At 42.4% G+C, this 19,446-nt stretch overlaps 1 protein-coding gene across 1 annotated transcript in view; it reads left to right on the forward strand.

The window, feature by feature from the left end:
• The first annotated feature begins 3,600 nt into the window (after positions 1-3,600).
• LOC137340749 (BAR/IMD domain-containing adapter protein 2-like 1) overlaps positions 3,601-19,446 on the forward strand; it is an 81,890-nt gene continuing 66,044 nt past the window's right edge. Inside the window, exons 1-2 of the mRNA XM_068003490.1 lie at positions 3,601-3,926; positions 7,751-7,826. Of these exons, the coding sequence (XP_067859591.1) occupies positions 3,876-3,926; positions 7,751-7,826 (127 nt within the window). The 5' untranslated portion in view covers positions 3,601-3,875. The remainder of the gene's footprint in view (positions 3,927-7,750; positions 7,827-19,446) is intronic.

The raw sequence follows: 19,446 nt of genomic DNA on the forward strand, positions 1-19,446 counted from the left end.
TGGTTCAGTATGTTGAATATACTGCTGCAGCCCTCCTGCCATCTTCAAAAACTCAAACGGGCATCACCTGATCAACACTTCTTGATTTTCCTCATCTTTTGCCCTTTCCGGTATTGTTCATGTTCGGCACTTAAGGGCTTTGGTCTTTGGATGGCTAGAAAAAGACATTGGAAACACAATTGATGAGATTTGGTTTCAGATAACTTACAACTTACAACCTCAAACAGACCATCGTTCGCAGCAAACTACCTAGCTTTCAAGAGAACAGCGTCCACGACGCCACACAACCCTGCCACGGTAACCTCTGCAAGACATGCCAGATCATCGACACAGATACCACCATCACACGAGAGGACACCACCCACCAGGTGCATGGTTCATACTCCTGTGACTCGGCCAACGTTGTCTACCTCATACGTTGCAGGAAAGGATGCCCCAGAGCATGGTACATTGGCGAGACCATGCAGACGCTGCGACAACGGATGAACGGACACCGCGCAACAATCGCCAAACAGGAGGGTTCCCTCCCAGTCGGGGAACACTTCAGCAGTCATGGACATTCATCCACCGACCTTCGGGTAAGCGTACTCCAAGGCGGCCTTCGAGACACACGACAACGCAAAATCGTCGAGCAGAAATTGATAGCCAAGTTCCGCACCCATGAGGACGGCCTCAACCGGGATCTTGGGTTCATGTCACGCTACACGTTACCCCACCAGCGAACAAATGTTATCTGTTTTTAATATAATGGGTCATTTGCTGGCTCTCTCTGCCTTCCGGATGTTTCTGCCTCTCTCTGTTTTTTTTCTCTGTTTTTTTTTTCCCTGTTTGTTTTTTTGTTGAATGTGTATTCGGGGGTTCTGCAGGTGACACCTCTCTGTCTGAACACGGTGATTGCCTTGGCAACGGGCAGTTGCAGGGGCAGTCTGTAAACACCATGTATTGTTCTATATGTATAAATGCGTAGGCTTCAAGGAGCTCTTGAAACATTTGCCTGAGGAAGGAGAAAATCTCCGAAAGCTTGTGAATTTAAAATAAAATTGCTGGACTATAACTTGGTGTTGTAAAATTGTTTACAATTGTCAACCCCAGTCCATCACCGGCATCTCCACATCACAACTTAAAGAAAGAAAGACTTGCATTTATATAGCGCCTTTCACGACTTCAAGACAACCCAAAGCAGCCAATGAAATACTTCTAGAAGTGTAGTCACTGTTGTAATGTAGGAAACGCGGCAGTTAATTTACATACAGCAAGGTCCCACAAACAGCAATGACATGACCGGTTAATCCGTTCTTGATGGTGTTATTTCATCTAAAATGTATATTTTACATTTACAACCAGAGGGGAGATGAGGAGAATATTTTTACGCGGCGAGTTGTTCTGATCTGTAATGCTCGGCCTGCAAGGGTGGTGGAAGAAGAATCAATTGTCATTTTCAAAGAGGAATTGGATATATACTTGATAAGGGAAACTTTGCAAGGCTATGAGGAAAGAACAGGGGGAGTAGGACTAATTGGATAGCTTTTTCAAAGAGCCAGCACAGGCACGATGGGCCGAATGGCCTCCTTCTGTGCTGTAAGATTCTATGTGGATTTCTTAAGCAATTGTCAACTCCTGTATGTATTGTTACAGGGGAAGTGAGGATGATGTACAGTACTGCCAAACCCATGGGGGAATTCCCTCAGTGAGGTTCAGCAGGAGATTGGCAGAAACCCTCCCCCTTTCATGTGGCTCTATCTGGAGTTTCCGCTGAAGTTACGGCAGCCCATATGCAGGGCATCCCCGAGGAAATGAACCAACGGCAATGTTTACGTGGTTTAGAAGCAAAAACAGACAACGCTGGAAATACACAGCAGATCAACCACCGTCTATAAAGAGAAAAGACAAGTGAACTTTTATCTGGAACCCTGCCTTAAATCTTGAGGGTCACACCATATGCAGTTTATTTTCCTTTGTATCATTCCACCCATTCCAATCTGCTGACATTTATATTTGGTGTGGCTGTTTAAAATGTCAACATTAAAATTGTAGAATCGTTGTCAAAGGAACAGGAATAGGCCATTCAGCTCCTCGAGCCCGTTCCGCCATTCAATTAGATCATGGCCGATCTGTACTTCAACCCCATTTACATGACTTTGAAACATATCCTTTGATAACCTTACCTAATAAAAAAAAATATCAATCTATTGTCCCTGGTTACTCAGTAACAGGACTGAGGAAAATTAGACCAAATATAGTTAAACTTGTTAAGTTGAGTTATATTTTAATTTTAAGAAGACACAGGAGGAAAATTAGACCAATTTTCCTACTGTGTCTTCTTAAAATTAAAATATAACTCAACTTAACAAGTTTAACTATATTTAACACATTTTCCCCCTTTTTGGGAGGGAAATTCCCTCCTGCATATTGTCGAATAGTAACATTTTAAAGGCTTATTTTGTATGAAGCAAATCTACAAAGTGAGACAAAGTTTTACAGTAAAAAGGGCATCACAGCAACGTGAGGAATCAGGAAGGGGGAAATGAAACTACAAACAAAACGCATAAAACTGCAAATGCTGGAAATCTGACACAAAAACAGAAAGTGCTGCAAACACTCAGCAGCTCATTCATCATCTGTGGGGAGAACAGGCAAGAAAACATTTTGAGTGCGGGTCCTTTGTCAGAAAAGAATCTGCACCTGAAGCCTTAACTTTGCTGTTCTCGTCCTTGTATTCAAATCCCTCCATGGCCTCGCCCCCTCCCTTACATTGTAACCTCCTCCAGCCCTTCAACCCTCCGAGATCTCTGCGCTCCTCCAATTCTGGCCTCTTGCGCATCCCCGATTTCCATCGCTCCACCGTTGGCGGCCGTGCCTTCAGCCGCCTAGGCGCTAAACTCCGGAATTCCCTCCCTTAACCGCTTCGCCTCTCCCTCCTCCTTTAAGACCCTCCTTAAAATCTATCTATTTGACCAAGCTTTTGGACACCTGTCCTAAGATCTCCTTACGTGACTCGGTGTCAAATCTTGTTTGATAATGCAGCTTGGGGTGTTTTACTACGTTAAAGGCGCTATATTAATAGCCATGATGTGGAGATGCCGGTGATGGACTGGGGTGGACAAATGTAAGGAGTCGTACAACACCAGGTTATAGTCCAACAGCTTTATTTGAGATCACGAGCTTTCGGAGCTTTCCTCCCTATCACCTGACGAAGGAGCAAAGCTCCTAAAGCTTGTGATCTCAAATAAAGCTGTTGGGCTATAACCTGGTGTTGTACGACTCCCTATATTAATAGATGCTTGAAGGGGAAACATTTTGCTGGGCTATGGGGGGAAAGAGCAGAGTGGGGAGAGCTGGCACAGGCACGATGGGCCTCTTGTCTCTGTGTGCTGCATCATTCTAGGAGCCTATGAAATGCAAGTTGTTGTTGTTGTTGCCTTACAAGAGGAAGGGGGGGGGAAACTACAATTCCCAAGCATCATTGCGAGCGAGGCGACCAGCGCGCCTGCGCATAGTTGGGGTGGGTGGGGTGCGAGCGGCGCCTGCGCGGTGCGGGTCGACTCTCCACAGTGTGTGGGCGGGGCGATCGCTGGTGATGTTAGTGAAGGGAGAGAGCGCGAGCTCGCGGGGCAGAAGTTTGACAGGAGCTCGAGCGGCGAGCGGGAGGGAGGGAGGCCGGCGAAGGAGACGGCTGCAACCGGACCGGGCCACAACAAATAAAATAACAATTACCTCAGCTTCTTGGCCAGAGATTTAATCTTTTTTTAAAAAAAACAAACAAAAAAAAAAAATAATAATAATAATCAAACTATTTTTAAAAACAAAGCTTGTTAATTTTTCTTGTGTGGAAGACTGACTGGGGGTGGTGGGTCGCCGTCGTTGCCAGGGAAACCATGTCTCGCAAAACCGAGGAAATCAACAGGCTCACGGAGAGCACCTACAAGGTGGGTGGGGGAAATGACCCCCCAAAAATTACTCACATTTTATTAACTGTTTGCTTTTAAAAGCATCGTTTGGCGTGGCCCCGTCCATCCCTTACCTGTGTCAGTGGCCCAGGTGAGCTCCAGGTAAGGGCGTACCTTTGGGTGGGTGGGGGGTGGGGGGGGGGGGGTCAGCTATCGAGTTTCTATAGGAAGTTGCTTTATTTATAACGAAAGGCAACATTTTAACCAGCCAAAAAAAAAAATTAATGAAAAATGTTTGCGGTGTCGTGAACACACAAAAAAAGGTCAGCAAATCTTAACTTTTGTGTATTTAAAAAAAAATCCTATTTTGTTAATCATCAGAGATTGCTCAATGGATTTCCTTTCATTTTTTGGGTGGTGGAGGAATTGGTGAAAGGTCACTAGAGGGTTGGGTGTCTCTTCCAGCCTGTACGTCAAGGAGTACACTGCACTTACCTGTTCAGTCACCTTTTAAACTGGGCGTGTGGTGCAAACGTGGAGAAAGAAAGTGTGGCTTATTACATAGCAATTTTTTTTTAGCTTACCAAGGGCAACCTTATAGAGAGTATAATGAAGCCATAACTGAAGTTTGAAACATTTTAGATCTATGTCTTCCACAGAAAAGGATCTTTATTTTCTTTTACAGAATTCTTTTACCCCCATTAAATGTGTTTTAACTAAGCACAAGTTGCATATCAAATGGTATAATTCACTAGTTTCACACTTTTTTGTCCAAAGGCTATATATGTATAGCAGTATCCCTGTATTAAATCAACTTAGGAGACTTAAAATATCTTATAAAATGATGGGTGAGTAAAGACCCAAATGTTTAGATAAGCTAATCAGGAATTTGTGTACTTACATTTATCTCCTGATATTGTCTATTTAGAAAGAGAATCACATTCTTGCTTTAAAACTCACCTCCACAACCTTAGCAGATAATAAGGTGTTTTGCTTTCACTAAGCTAAGAGGTGTGGTGGAGCTGAAAACTCAACTAACAACCATGCCATGCAATTTTGATGTTTGCGAATGTCTGTTTTTCAATATTCCAGGTCTCAGTATCCTGTTTTGAACTATAAAGGGGTTGTATATTTGGCAAAAAAAATCTCTCCAAGGACGTGGAGATCTGCCTATTACCATTATTATGTATGGTAGGGGTGACGTTTTGCAATCAGCTGATTTGATGTCAGCAGCCTGCTTTGTAAATAGTGCACTGTAGAGTATTGACACAACATACTGGAGCTGTCCAGTATATCAAAAGGACATTGTGGAAACCTATTTTATCAAACATTGTTTTCTGATGTACAGTCCCGGTGGTACCAGTTGGTGCATGCCAAATTGATGAGGAATAGACCTGGAATATTGGGAGGTGCAGTAACTTTCCAGCTAGAAAATTTTTCAGTAGGAACACAATTATGTGCTTTAGTTAACCAAGTAGATACCTTAGAAGCCTATTTACAGGAGCTGCCACCGAGTTTTGATAGCAATTGTTTATATACATAGTAAGTTAATGGTGGTTTGGGAAAGATGTGGTATAATTATGGGTGGGGGAAGAAGAGTGATATCCCAGGAAAGGTAGTTAACACCTCAGGCTAGTGAAGCATTGGACTTGGCAGATTCTCACGGCTTGGTCTGATTAGGATCTGCTGTTTTTCTGGGGAGTAACTCTACTCAACATATTAAAACAATATGTACTTCCTGTTTCTTGGGGAATAGCATTAATGGAAGAATCAGATTGGTTTATAGGATCATTTTCTCCCAACTCCCCCAACCCAACCCAATTACAAGAAATGGCATCCAGCCTGAAATTGCCTAAATGGTTTGAAGCCAAGGGATGATAGGCAAATCAAACCTAGGAGACTGGTGCCATCTCAATTGAGCTTCTTCCTGGGTTGTTTTTGCTGCCAAAATGGTGCTGGCTACAGTCCACAGCATTGAATTACTAATTCTTTTTGGCAGAAACTGGTGCTAAGAGGTTCTGTGGGTATAGGTTCTTTGGATATCCAAAACAGTGTAAGACTGTAAGTTTTGTTAAGTTTTGAACAATTCTAAGCTGTGACTTATAGTACATTAATTACACCCAGGATGCCAGTAAAACAACTTAATGCCAATATAGAATCCATTGAGAAGTTAGTATTTTAATAAAATGTGTGGGCCTATAGTTTTCTTCCCCTTGGGTAGATTATTTTGGATGTTAAAATATATTGATTTTCGCGGTGAGCAGCGAACGAACGGCACTCGTTGGATTTAAAGTTACCCACAAACTATCCATGGGCTTTTGGGCACCAGCTTCCTGCAATGGGAGCCAAAAAAAGTGCAACATCTTCTCCCAGGCATTTGAGCCGTGTGAGCAGGAAAGAAACTGTGTATCCCCTTAACCAATCAGATTGAAACATCATTAACAAGCCACGCAGACACAGAACCAGGAAGTGTTTGTTAGACTAGTAAATTCAATGTAAAATCAGTTACAGAAAGCAAAGTAAAGAGAGGGCAAGAAAAATTGAATTAAGAGACAGGTAAAAGAGAAATAAAGAAAGTAAAAAAAAAAATAATAATTTTGATGGAATGAGACTCCACGCTTGTAAAAGTAAATTTTCAGTGCAGAGAGGTTGTTTGGCAGTAATAAAGACTTACCGTGCCGTTAAAACTTCGGTTATACTAAAAAAAAAAGCTTGATGTACTTTTTTCTGGCACAAATAATTCGTTTCCAGCTGGACAGTGCAGCAATTTCGCGCCATTGCAGCCATTTGACTGGGAAGTCAGCTGGCGAGCTGCCCTTTCTGCGCAGTTTTCGGAGGAGCAGGGCATCTGGAAGAGCAACTTCCAGATTTCCGTGTTTGACTGCTCGTTTGCGATAGCCAGAAGTTGCTCTTCCGTCTGCCCTGAAATAACAGCGAGCCCTGTTAGGATTGCTGTTATTTTCAGAGCAAATTCCAGGCCAATGTGTCAAAACACTGAAATTGCTGTAACAAATGTTCCTTCAGAAATGAAATGGTTGAACTTTGTAACTACAAAAAAATTGTTTGACTATAAGAACGTAAGAAATAGGAGTAGGCCATATACCCCCTCGAGCCTGCTCCTCAACTCCACTTTCCCGCCTGATCCCCGTATCCCTTGATTCCCTTAGAGCCCAAAAATCTATTGACCTCAGCCTTGAATATACTCAACGACTGAACATCTGTAACCCTCTGGGGTAGAAAATTCCAAAGATTCACAACCCTCTGAGTGAAGAAATTTCTCCTCATCTCTCCTAAATGTCTGACCCTTATCCTGAGACTGTACCCCCTAGTTCTAGACTCTCCAGCCAGGTGAAACAGCCTCTCTACCCTGTCAAGCCCTCCCAGAATCCTATGTTTCAATGAGATCACCTCTCACGCTTCTAAACTCCAGAGAGTATAGGCCCATTCTACTCAACCTCTCCTCATAGAACAACCCTCTCATCCCAGGAATCAGTCTGGTGAACCTTCTTTGCACTGCGTCTAAGGCAAGTATATCCTTCCTTAGGTAAGGAGACCAAAGGTTTGGTAACATTTTACTTTGGCAATCAAAGATGGTGAGCCAGTTATGGCTGCTACTACAGAAAACTGCAAAGCATCATCAGTGTTTATAACTGAAATACAGGTGCTCAGTCTTGTTTACATATTCATATGTTCTTGCGTCATTTCACAATGCTTCTGGAATTGTTGCCATTTATAGACATTTTTCAGTTTCAAAGTCATGCAATTAATGTCATCCAACATTTCAAAGAGCTCCACTATGTTATAATAATGATAAAAGTAATACAGCTAAATATTACCTTTAAATTCTTTTTGTTTTTCTTCAGACTGTAATGGAACAGTTTAATCCAGGATTACGGAATCTTGTAAATCTGGGCAAAAATTATGAAAAAACTGTTAGTGGTAAGTGCTCAATTTAAATATTTGCTGAGCAGGTGATAGTTCATTAAGGTGTGCCGTTTACTGCACTTTGTGATTAAGGTTCCTGGCAACGCAAGGAAGAACCACTAGTTCCAGGCACTGCTTATCAACTTCAGGCAGTGATGTTCTGACAGATAATCCAGACTGGATAGGGATGCTGGCTAGTAAACATAGTGTGGTTGAAAGTTTTGTTGTTCATTCTTTCAAAACTACATTTTCAAAACTTTCAAAAGTGCAACTTATGATCATAAGCATTATCTGATACTTTTGCTTTATTTGTATACCAGAATCTCTGCTTACAGGTTTAGTGATGCCTCGAAGTAAATGTGTCACCAATAATGTCTGTCACTATTTTGGTCTTTGATTCCATTTTTATGAAAGATGCATAATGTTAAAACTGAAAATGTTTGTGCAGAAACAAATGGTGCATCTGATTTGTTACAAATGTACAATTTTTTAAAAATAGCGAGATATATTCTATGATATTGTAACTACATGGGGAGGAATAATAGGAGGAATATGAGGATTGGTTCAAAACTGAAGGGTGGAGGTCATCAAATAATGCTTTCTGGTATTAAGGACAGGAAGGAAGTTCTCCGAAAGAATTGAGGAGGCAATCAATGTGGCTGGCAGCATTTGTATGGTCAGCCTATCCTGGAAACATGGTTGCATTGAACTTCATGGCCTGCTGTAGACAATAACCTGTATTCATACACGTAGGGATAACTGGAGAACTTGCAACCGATAAATCAGTTAGCCTTAGAAGTAGAAACACAAATAGCACCCCCAGGCTTGGTTGTGACCAAGTCTATTTATGCAATAAATTTTGAAATATTTTTCTCCAACTCACTCTTTTTCTGTAGTATGGAGAACTTATTTTAGGTTTCTCCACGTAAAAACATATATGGGTGTATTTTCCCCCATTTGCTAATACTAGCGAAAATGTTGGCGGAAATATTAAGCAGATTTCATCAAACGCAAAATCCCACAATCCAGTTATCGATGTCCTTGCCAAACCCACTGGCTCCCTGTGGCCAAACAAATTGATTTCCTAAGATCTTCATCCTCACTTTGAAATCCCTCCATAGCTTGGCCCCACCCTACTTCTAGTGATATGTCCCGACACACACACTCCACTACTCTAATACTATTGTCACTGCACCACTGAATTTTCATCTTATTTCTCTCAAGCTGCAAACATACAGTTCTACATGTTCGTCCTCTCTACATCCTCACTGTATTGAAATCAAGATTCTTTTGTGCTGTCCACTACTATAACTGTTACCTCCCTCAGCCTTTCCTTCTTACTAGGATGCACTTTTAAACCAAAGCTTGGTGTTATGTAATCATTATTTCCTGATTTACCTCCTTTTTTTCCAGTCAGTAATATCTTGCAGTATGGTCTTGGCACTTCACCTTGGTTTATTACTAAAAAAACAGGAACGGGAGCTTATGCATCAGATGGTGTACTGTCCTCCATTCGCTAATTTAATAATAAACTTGCATATTTATTCTACTCATCTGCTGTTTCAGCCATTATACTATTTGCTCTCTGGAATTCCCTCCCCAATCCTTTCTGCACACCACTTCCCTCATTGCTTTAAAAGGCCTCCTAAGATCCCTCCTCTCAGATAGCTTTCAGCTCCACACCTTAACTCATTTGATTGAGGCTTTTAGGATTTTGAAAGGAATTGATAGGGTAGATAGAGAGAAATTTTTTCCACTGGTGGGGGAGTCTAGGACAAGGGGACGTAACCTTAAAATCAGAGCCAGGCCATTCAGAAGAGAAGTTAAGAAACACTTCTTCACACAAAGGGTGGTAGAAGTGTGGAACACTCCCACAAAAAGCAGTAGATGCTAGCTCAATTAATAATTTTAAATCTGAGATTGATAGATCTTTGTGAGTCAAGGGTATTAAGGGATGTGGAGCCAAGATGGGTAAATGGAATTTGGATACAGATCAGCCATGATCTCATTGAATGGCAAAACAGGCTAGAGGGGCTGAATGGCCTGCTCCTGTTCCTGTGTTCCTAGTTGTAGGGAATAGGACTACTTTTTGACTGATATCTCAGTTCTTGCTTGTTTCCTGCCATTTCATCTTCATTATATCTCACTTTCACACAGATACTCTCTCCTCCCTCTCACTCCTCCCCTCCCTCATATATAAAATGCAATTTTACTTGTCATAGAGCTTGTTTACATATCTATGGGGATAGTTAAAATTAGTTATTTTTACCAATTTCAACAGATAAATTCCCAGATTTTTCATTTTGGGCGGTGAATTAGTAAAAAAAAAATTTTTCCCCATGAATTTGAGGATAAAGCACACTATTACCCATTTTTTTTAAACCAAAGTTTGGGTTTGAAGATGAGCATGCTTGTGCTGCTGTGGAAGCAGTGTTGTCAGCACTGGTGCGATGCACATGCATTGTGGGAACCAATTTTTAGTTGGAAAAGAAACAAAAGCTGTGTAATTTGGATTATTTTATGGGAACCTGGATTATTTTTAGGTTTTACTCTGAGGACTATACTATTTATACTGCAGAAAATGTCAATCTTTCATTCCTAGTTAGGTATAGAACAGGGACAGCAGCACACTGACACTGATGGCTCTCTAAGGACGAAGGTTATTCAAGACTGACTCAGGTCACACATGAAGGCATTGTTTATTAAAAGCCAAATTGCAGTTGTTGTCCTCTTCATAACCCTCAACAATTTTTATTATCTCACCATTACAGTGGCAGGTAAGTGGCTAGAGCCACAGCGGTAAATATAGGCACCTGGAATTTCTGCGGGGATCTCCAGATCTTTACCTCCTAGGTTAGGATTGTTGCTTGTGTGCGTACATATGATTCCCAACTGTGACTACCTTTCAAAAGTACATCATTGGCTAGAAAGCGTTTGTGACATCTTGAGGTCATGAAAGGCACTATATAAATGCAATTTCTTTCTTTCCTTTACATATCTTTTTACTCGCTCTGTGTCGATTTTCTTTGGTCAACTTGGTGCCTGTATTCCTCTGCTGTGCTGCCCGGCACCTGTCCAAGTGACCTGTGCATTTAGTCTGCTCCTGATTGCATTACAACAGAGGTTTGCATTCCAGCTTCACCTGCAGCCTATGAACAAATTTAGAACAAAAATGTTGGATGGTCTTCAGTCCTACATTTCACTATTCCAGAATCAGATAATTGCAGTTATAGGTCACACTATACAAGCATTTAAATGATGTCCTCCAAAATTCAATTCAGAGTGCACCTATGTACTGATTAGAATATTGCTCCATTGTTGATCTTCATAAATTGCTTTCAAATGATGAATCTTTTGTTCTTGTGAAAGATCTCCCACGACACGCTTTCGTTGGTACAGTGTCATATAGGCTAAATTTAAATTTTTCATATTTCCCACTGGCTTTCTTGCCAGTGTAGCTAAAATTAAGGTGTGCTGAGGGAAAATGCTTGCTTACCTAGACTAGAAATTGAGGTCCGGATAAGGGAAATACAGAAATTGCTTAAAAACCTCATTAAATTTGGTGCTAAGCTTTCAGTGTAATTGATTTAGCACAATGACAGCATCAGAGAATCATCATCTGAGAAGGATTTTAAGGGAAAAGGCCTTAATAAACACATAGTCCTTGAGAAGTGGTTTAGAAGATACAATACAACCAGTTTGTCCCTCTGTCAGCAGTATAATCAAGATCAAGGAAGGGCTTGCACACTTTTGTAAAACCAAATTCAAAAGTATTACATATACTAAAAGAATTTAAGGTATTGACTAAGCTGTCTATGATCCTGAAAAAACCAAAAGGATAAAGAAGAATAAAAGGAGTCCAAAGGTATGAAAAAGCTGATCTGACTAGTAGGTGAAAGGTTGACTTTTAAAGTAACATAATTTAGGATGAAATGAACAACTGGGATAATTCCAGCAGGAATAATACTGTTCACAGTATTTGGCTTATCAGAAGATGTGGATCAAAAGTCCAGATTTATATTCATACAAAAAAATCAAAAGTAGTGCTACTGGTTATTGTTCTAGAGCTGAGGAGAATCGTTTTGTGGATTTTTGGAAAGCTTTAGAAAGGGGTTATTATACACCCATTATTTAAAGTGCCCTAATTCTTGGCTAAAGATCTTGCTTTAAAGTCAATCTATGCCATTTTGCATGTCTGAACTCTCCTTTTTTGTATGTCTTTGTTTCTTCACTCTTAATTCATGGCTTTGTGTGTCTTTCATTTCTTCATTGCATCTCTGTTTTCATCTCTTATAAATCTATCTTGTTTTGCTCTAAGTTTCCAAGTTCTAGTTAAAAACCGATACTTTTCAAGTTGATTTACTTATCTGAGAAATTTACCACACTTCCTCATGTTACAATTGTCTGCTGAAATTGCTCATCAAAGCTGTAGTATTAAGTAGGATAGCTGGCTAGTAAATAGGTCAATCCTATCAGCACTTCTCTACTTAAATAGTCAGAAATTCAATAGTTACTACATTCATTTCTATAGAATTATGAATGATTAACATCAACATTCTTTTGTTCAATGCCACCAGCCCACCCTCACAGATTTATGATCTCTAATTTAATTAGTTAATTCATTCTATCATGTGAACAAAATGTTAAATAATATTATTTGTATGTGTGACTTTATAATTTGTGTACATCTGTCCCGTGTGAATTATAACATTGTACCCAACTGCTAAATAACAATGGTATCACATGCTGTACTGCTTACGTCTCCATATCCTGCAGGTATGATTACAGTAAAACATTTGCCTTGTTGCAGATGATGTTTCCATACGCTTTTGTTTGCATGTAAATTATGTTTGCACATAGAATTCGTAAAAGAAAGAAATATGCTGTTCTAGGAGGAGTGTTTGCTAGTGCTGTTGGGGAGGGTTTAAACTAAAGTGGCAGGGGGTTGGGAACCTGAGCAGGGAGAGAGAGGAAAGCGTAACAGGAAGGGACAGAAGGTATGGAGTAATAGGTAAAGTGTTAAAAAAGGAAAAAGCAGGAACTAAGCGTCACAAAACAGATTTGAAAGTTCTTTATCTGAATGCACGTAGCATTCGTAACAAAATGGACGAGTTAACGGCACAAATAACTACGTATGGGTATGATCTTGTGGCCATTACAGAAACATGGCTGCAGGGTGACAACGACTGGGAATTAAATATGCCAGGGTATTTAACAATCAGGAAGGACAGGCAGGAAGGAAGGGGAGGTGGGGTGGCTATGTTAATAAAGGAAGGAATCACTGTAATACAGATAAATGATATTGGGACAAAGCATCAAGATAATGAAACAGTTTGGGTGGAGATAAGGAATAATAAGGGGAAAAAAACATTAGTGGGCATAGTATATAGGCCTCCTAATAGTTGCAACTCTGCTGGAAGAAGTATTAATCAGGAAATAGTCGGGGCATGTAATAAGGGAACAGCTATAATTATGGGGGATTTTAATTATCATATTAACTGGACAAATCAAATTGGGCAGAGCAGCCTTGAGGACGAGTTCATTGAGTGCATCAGGGATGGATTTCTTGAGCAGTATGTAACTGATCCTACAAGGGGGCAGGCAACCTTGGACCTGGACCTGGTCCTGTGTAATGAGTCAGGATTAATTAATAATGTCCTAGTTAAGGATCCCCTTGGAACGAGCGACCACAACATGGTTGAATTCCATATCCAATTAGAGGGTGAGAAGGTTGATTCTCAAACAAGCGTACTGAGCTTGAATAAAGGAGACTATGATGGTATGAGAGCGTAATTGATCAAAGTGGACTGGGAAAATAGATTAAAGGGTAAGACGGTACATGAGCAGTGGTGTTCATTTAGGGAGTTATTTTACAACTTTCAAAATAAATATATTCCACTGAGGAAAAAAGGGTGTAAAAGAAATTACAGCCATCCGTGGCTAAGTAAAGAAATCAAGGATAGTATCCGACTAAAAACAAGGACATATAAGGTAGCCAAACTTAGTGGGAGGATAGAAGATTGGGAATTCTTCAAAAGACAGCAAAAAGTAACTAAAGGATTGATTAAGAAAGGGAAGTTAGATTATGAAAAGAAATTAGCAAAAAATATAAAAACAGATAGCAAGAGTTTCTATAGTTATATAAAAAGAAAAAGGGTGGCTAAGGCAAACGTAGGTCCCTTAGAGGATGAGACCGGGAAATTAATGGTGGGAAACATGGAGATGGCAAAAATGCTGAACAAATATTTTGTTTCAGTCTTTACAGTAGAGGACACTAAGAATATCCCAACACTGGACAAACAGGGGACTCTACGGGGGGAGGAGCTAAATACGATTAAAATCACTCAGGAGATGGTACTCAGTAAAATAATGGGACTCAAAGCGGATAAATCCCCTGGACCTGATGGCTTCCATCCTAGGGTCTTGAGGGAAGTGGCAGTAGGGATTGTGGATGCTTTGGTGATAGTTTTCCAAAATTCCCTGGACTCCGGAGAGGTCCCAGCAGATTGGAAAACTGCTAATGTAACACCGTTATTTAAAAAGGGTAGTAGGCAGAAGGCTGGAAATTATAGGCCAGTTAGCTTAACATCTGTGGTGGGTAAAATTTTGGAGTCTATTATTAAGGAGACAGTAACGGAACATTTAGATAAGCATAAATTAATAGGACAAAGTCAGCATGGCTTTATGAAGGGGAAGTCATGTCTGAAATTTGCTTGAGTTCTTTGAGGATATAACGTACAGGGTGGATAAAGGGGAACCAGTGGACATAGTGTATTTAGACTTCCAGAAGGCATTCGACAAGGTGCCACATAAAAGATTATTACTTAAGATAAAAAATCACGGGATTGGGGGTAATATTCTGGCATGGGTGGAGGATTGGTTATCGAACAGGAAGCAGAGAGTTGGGATAAATGGTTCATTTTCGGACTGGCAACCAGTAACCAGTGGTGTTCCACAGGGGTCGGTGCTGGGTCCCCAACTCTTTACAATCGATATTAACGATTTGGAGGAGGGGACCGAGTGCAACATATCAAAATTTGCAGATGATACAAAGATGGGAGGGAAAGTAGAGAGTGAGGAGGACATAAAAAACCTGCAAGGGGATATAGACAGGCTGGGTGAGTGGGCGGAGATTTGGCAGATGCAATATAATATTGGAAAATGTGAGGTTATGCACTTTGGCAGGAAAAATCAGAGAGCAAGTTATTTTCTTAATGGCGAGAGACTGGAAAGTACTGCAGTACAAAGGGATCTGGGGGTCCTAGTGCAAGAAAATCAAAAAGTTGGTATGCAGGTGCAGCAGGTGATCAAGAAAGCCAACGGAATGTTGGCTTTTATTGCTAGGGGGATAGAATATAAAAACAGGGAGGTATTGCTGCAGTTATATAAGGTATTGGTGAGACCGCACCTGGAATACTGCATACAGTTTTGGTCTCCATACTTAAGAAAAGACATACTTGCTCTCGAGGCAGTACAAAGAAGGTTCACTCGGCTAATCCCGGGGATGAGGGGGTGGACATATGAGGAGAGGTTGAGTAGATTGGGACTCTACTCATTGGAGTTCAGAAGAATGAGAGGCGATCTTATTGAAACATATAAGATTGTGAAGGGGCTTGATCGGGTGGATGCAGTAAGGATGTTCCCAAAGATGGGTGAAACTAGAACGAGGGGGCATAATCTTAGAATAAGGGGCTGCTCTTTCAAAACTGAGATGAGGAGAAACTTCTTCACTCAGAGGGTGGTAGGTCTGTGGAATTTGCTGCCCCAGGAAGCTGTGGCAGCTACATCATTAGATAAATTTAAAACAGAAATAGACAGTTTTCTAGAAGTAAAGGGAATTAGGGGTTATGGGGAGCGGGCAGGAAATTGGACATGAAGCTGAGTTCGGATCGGTCAATGCCCTGTGGGTGGCGGAGAGGGCCCAGGGGCTGTGTGGCCGGGTCCTGCTCCTACTTCTTGTGTTCTTTAGATTTGTGGTTGGGATCAGATCAGCCATGATCTTATTGAATGGCGGAGCAGGCTCGAGGGGCCGATTGGCCTACTCCTGCTCCAATTTCTTATGTTCTTATGATGCTGAACTACAGCATCCATAGGGTATTTGCATTTCAAAATTTTACATGCCACTACTTTACATCATGCATTTTTGATTTGTATCATAGTAAAAAAAACTATAAAATGCTAAATAAAGATAATTCTTGCATATCATTTGAGGCTGATGACAACATTAATACATTTTCCCCAATGCATATTGTGTGCCTCCAGTTTAGAGAAGGTTTTTTATTATAATATTTTAACTATGGAGGAAAAACTGCAGCAGGCGAATTTATTGTCCAAGAAAATTGTAAAATCTAACTTTTTTTTCTTAAGTATGTTGTCTAGATTGGTGTATTATGTATTTGCTGTTAATTTTTATTCAAAGGTTTTTAAAATATTGAAGTTAAATACAAGCAGATACATACTTCAAATTATCTAAATTGTCTAAATCCAAGTGATAAGACCATACTGGGACTTGTGCGATAATTTTACACTCATTCATGTTTCTAACATTTGCCCAAGTTAATCTGAATTCTAGTCCCAACACTTTTATAACATTATCTCACACTGAGTCATTCCTGTGAACAGGGTGAGGTAACAATGAATAATTGTTGCAGACAGTAGGGCTCACCCAGAAGTTAATCGTAATTGAACTTAACAGAGCAGTTATCATTATTATGAACTAGTCTGGCATTTTGAAGATGGGCAAATGGACTTTGTCTGGTTATAAAAGTACAATTAGTTCATTACAATACAGAAACTATATCCTTATCTGATTGATAAGCTTGTTCTGGAGTTCCTATATAAAAAAAAATTCCCCTTGTAACTTGCATATCTTTGTATATGCAAAGTATCTTTTTCCCTGTAATTTGCATCACCAAGTCCAATGTCTGTTGTAATATTTACTTCTGCCGATTGCATTACCAAAAGTCTGTGTTGTTCACCTTTCCTACGTCAAAGGAATAACAAAACCTATACATTCAGGTAGTCCAGTGATGAATTAGAGGTGTGTGAGATAAATGCTTTTAGCTGTATGCACAGGAGTAGCTGTACTGTTTATCTGTGTATTGCTGATACAAAAATCAGAGGACTACACTGGAAGCGACAGCACCCTCCAACTCCAGGATGCCGGGAGCAGTGAAGTGCCCAGTGCACACCAGCTCTGGGACACTGGGAGCAGCACCGCAGAGAGCGAAGACCGGCTCCAGGAAACTGGGAGCAGCAACAACGAGGAGCCCCAGCCGATCGAGGGTCGCACGGGCCCTCCACCTGACACCACGCCGCCGATGTCACCCAGGCGGAACTACGGCCCCCTCTCTGAGGCAGAACAGGACTCATACCTCAACTCAGGGAGCGTGGAACACTTTGCACAGATCACCTGGATGCAGAGACACGGCCAAGAGCTGGAAACAGCAAACGGACTGTCGGGTGAGACTTTAAACAGTTTTTAAAATGGGTCTGAAAGTCGCATCCATTAACGTGCGTAGCATTAAATGCACTACGCGATGTGTGTCGACTGTGGACTACCTGGCCAAGGTCAAAAGCGACCTGCTGTTCTTGCAGGAGTGCACCTCAGCAATTGCCGGCAATGGTTGCAGTGGTGGGCCGTCGATCTGGTTGGGAGGCAACGATAGCCGTGTCTCCGGCCTGGGGATTTTGCTGCGGGGAGGCAACTTCACCATCACCGAAGTAAAGGAGGTGGTGGGGGATCACCTCCTCGTAGCAGACGTAATGTACAAAAACGCTCCGCTCCGGCTGATCAACGTGTAAGCCCCGACTCTAAACAGCGAGCGGCTGGCCATCTTCCAGCAGCTCCCACTGCTACAGGCAAAGTCCAGGCCGGTCGTTCTCGGCGGTGACTTCAACTGCATCATCGATGCAGCTGGACGATCCGGCAGAGCCGACAACAAACTGGACACCACGTCCAAACTCCTGATGGAAGCGGTGAAAGACGCCAAGCTGTGCGACATCTTCAGCAACCCTGCAGACGGAGCGGCGCGTCAATACACCTGGTCCAGACCAGACGGGTCCGTCCGTTCCAGGATAGCCTTCCTGTTTGTGTCCCCGAAGCTCAAAGTCAGACCCACCAAGGTCACACCCGTTCTTCTCTGACCACTGCCTCCTCCTGGCCAACTGTCACCTACAGGACGATCAGAGAGTGGGCAGGGGAACGTGGAAGCTGAACGTGAAACTGTTGAGCCCGGGAAGCACTGAGGAACTGAAGAGGGATTACAAAGGTTGGAGAACCGTACAGCCCCTCTTTGATTTCCCCAGTGCACTGATTGGAAGCCATCAAGGCAAACATCAAGAGGTTCTTCATCCTCAAAGGTGTTCAGAAGACAAGAGAGAGGCAGAGGAAAACATCCCGACTCCAGAAAGGCATGCAGAATAATCTTCTGCTGCAGTCGATAGGGATCGATGTCGGGGAGGAACTCAGAGAGGTGAAGGACCAGCAAGCCTCGCTCTTTGTCTCCGAGGCCTCCAAGATCATCATCCGGTCCAGAGTCCGCTCTGTGGAGCAGAATGAGACCTGCTCGCGTTTCTTCTTCCAAAAGGTGCACAGAGAGAGCTCTGTGATCAGCAGCCTGAAGGAAGAGGACGGCTCGGTCACGTTCTCGCAGCCCGACATACTGAGGATCTGCAAATCCTTTTATGCCGGACTGTACGACGCGAAGCCCATAGACAGCGAGGCCTCCCAATCCTTTTTGTCGTCTCACGGAGGTTCTAGACGACAGCAAACGGGAGAGTCTGGATCACCCGCTAACTCTGGAAGAACTGACAAAGGCCGTCTCTTCCTTCGAGAAGAGTAGGACTCCTGGAATCGACGGCTTACCGGTGGAGTTGTACTCGGCTGTGTGGGACTGGATAGGCCCAGACCTGCTGGAATTATACGGAGGTATGCTTCTGGCAGGCAGCACGTCAGACTCCATCGGGAAAGGCATCATCACCCTCATCTACTAGCAGAAGGGGGAGAGGGAAGAAATCAAAAATTGGCAACCCATCTCACTACTTAACGTGGACGACTAAAATTCTGTCCAAGGTCATCGCTAATCGGGTCAAGTCAGCCCTGGAGGTGGTGATTCACCCCGATCAGACCTGCGCTGTACCCGGCAGGAAGATCTCTGATGGCTTGGCGCTACTCAGGGATACGATCGCCTACGTACAGGACAGGGGGGTGAACAACTGCCTGATCAGCCTGGGCCAGGAGAAGGCCTTGACAGAATATCCCACACGTACATGATGGATGTGCTCTCCAAAATGGGGTTTGGGGAGGAAATCCGCAATTGGATCCAACTGCTCTACACAAACATCAGTAGCGCCGTTTCAATCAACGGGTGGGAATCAGAAAGCTTTCCGATCAAATCTGGAGTCAGGCAGGGCTGTCCTCTCTCCTCCGTCTTGTTCGTGTGCTGCATCGAACCCTTTGCCAAGTCCATCAGGAGGGATGCGGGCATAAGAGGGGTGACGATCCCAGGCAGCAGAGGCACTCAGGTCAAGGCCTCCCTGTACATGGACGACGTCGCCGTCTTTTGCTCGGATCAGCTGTCGGTCCGCAGATTGATGAGCATCTGTGACCAGTTCGAACTGGCCTCGGGCCAGG

The sequence above is a fragment of the Heptranchias perlo genome, chromosome 22 (assembly GCF_035084215.1).
Source record: "Heptranchias perlo isolate sHepPer1 chromosome 22, sHepPer1.hap1, whole genome shotgun sequence".
NCBI lineage: Eukaryota > Metazoa > Chordata > Chondrichthyes > Hexanchiformes > Hexanchidae > Heptranchias > Heptranchias perlo.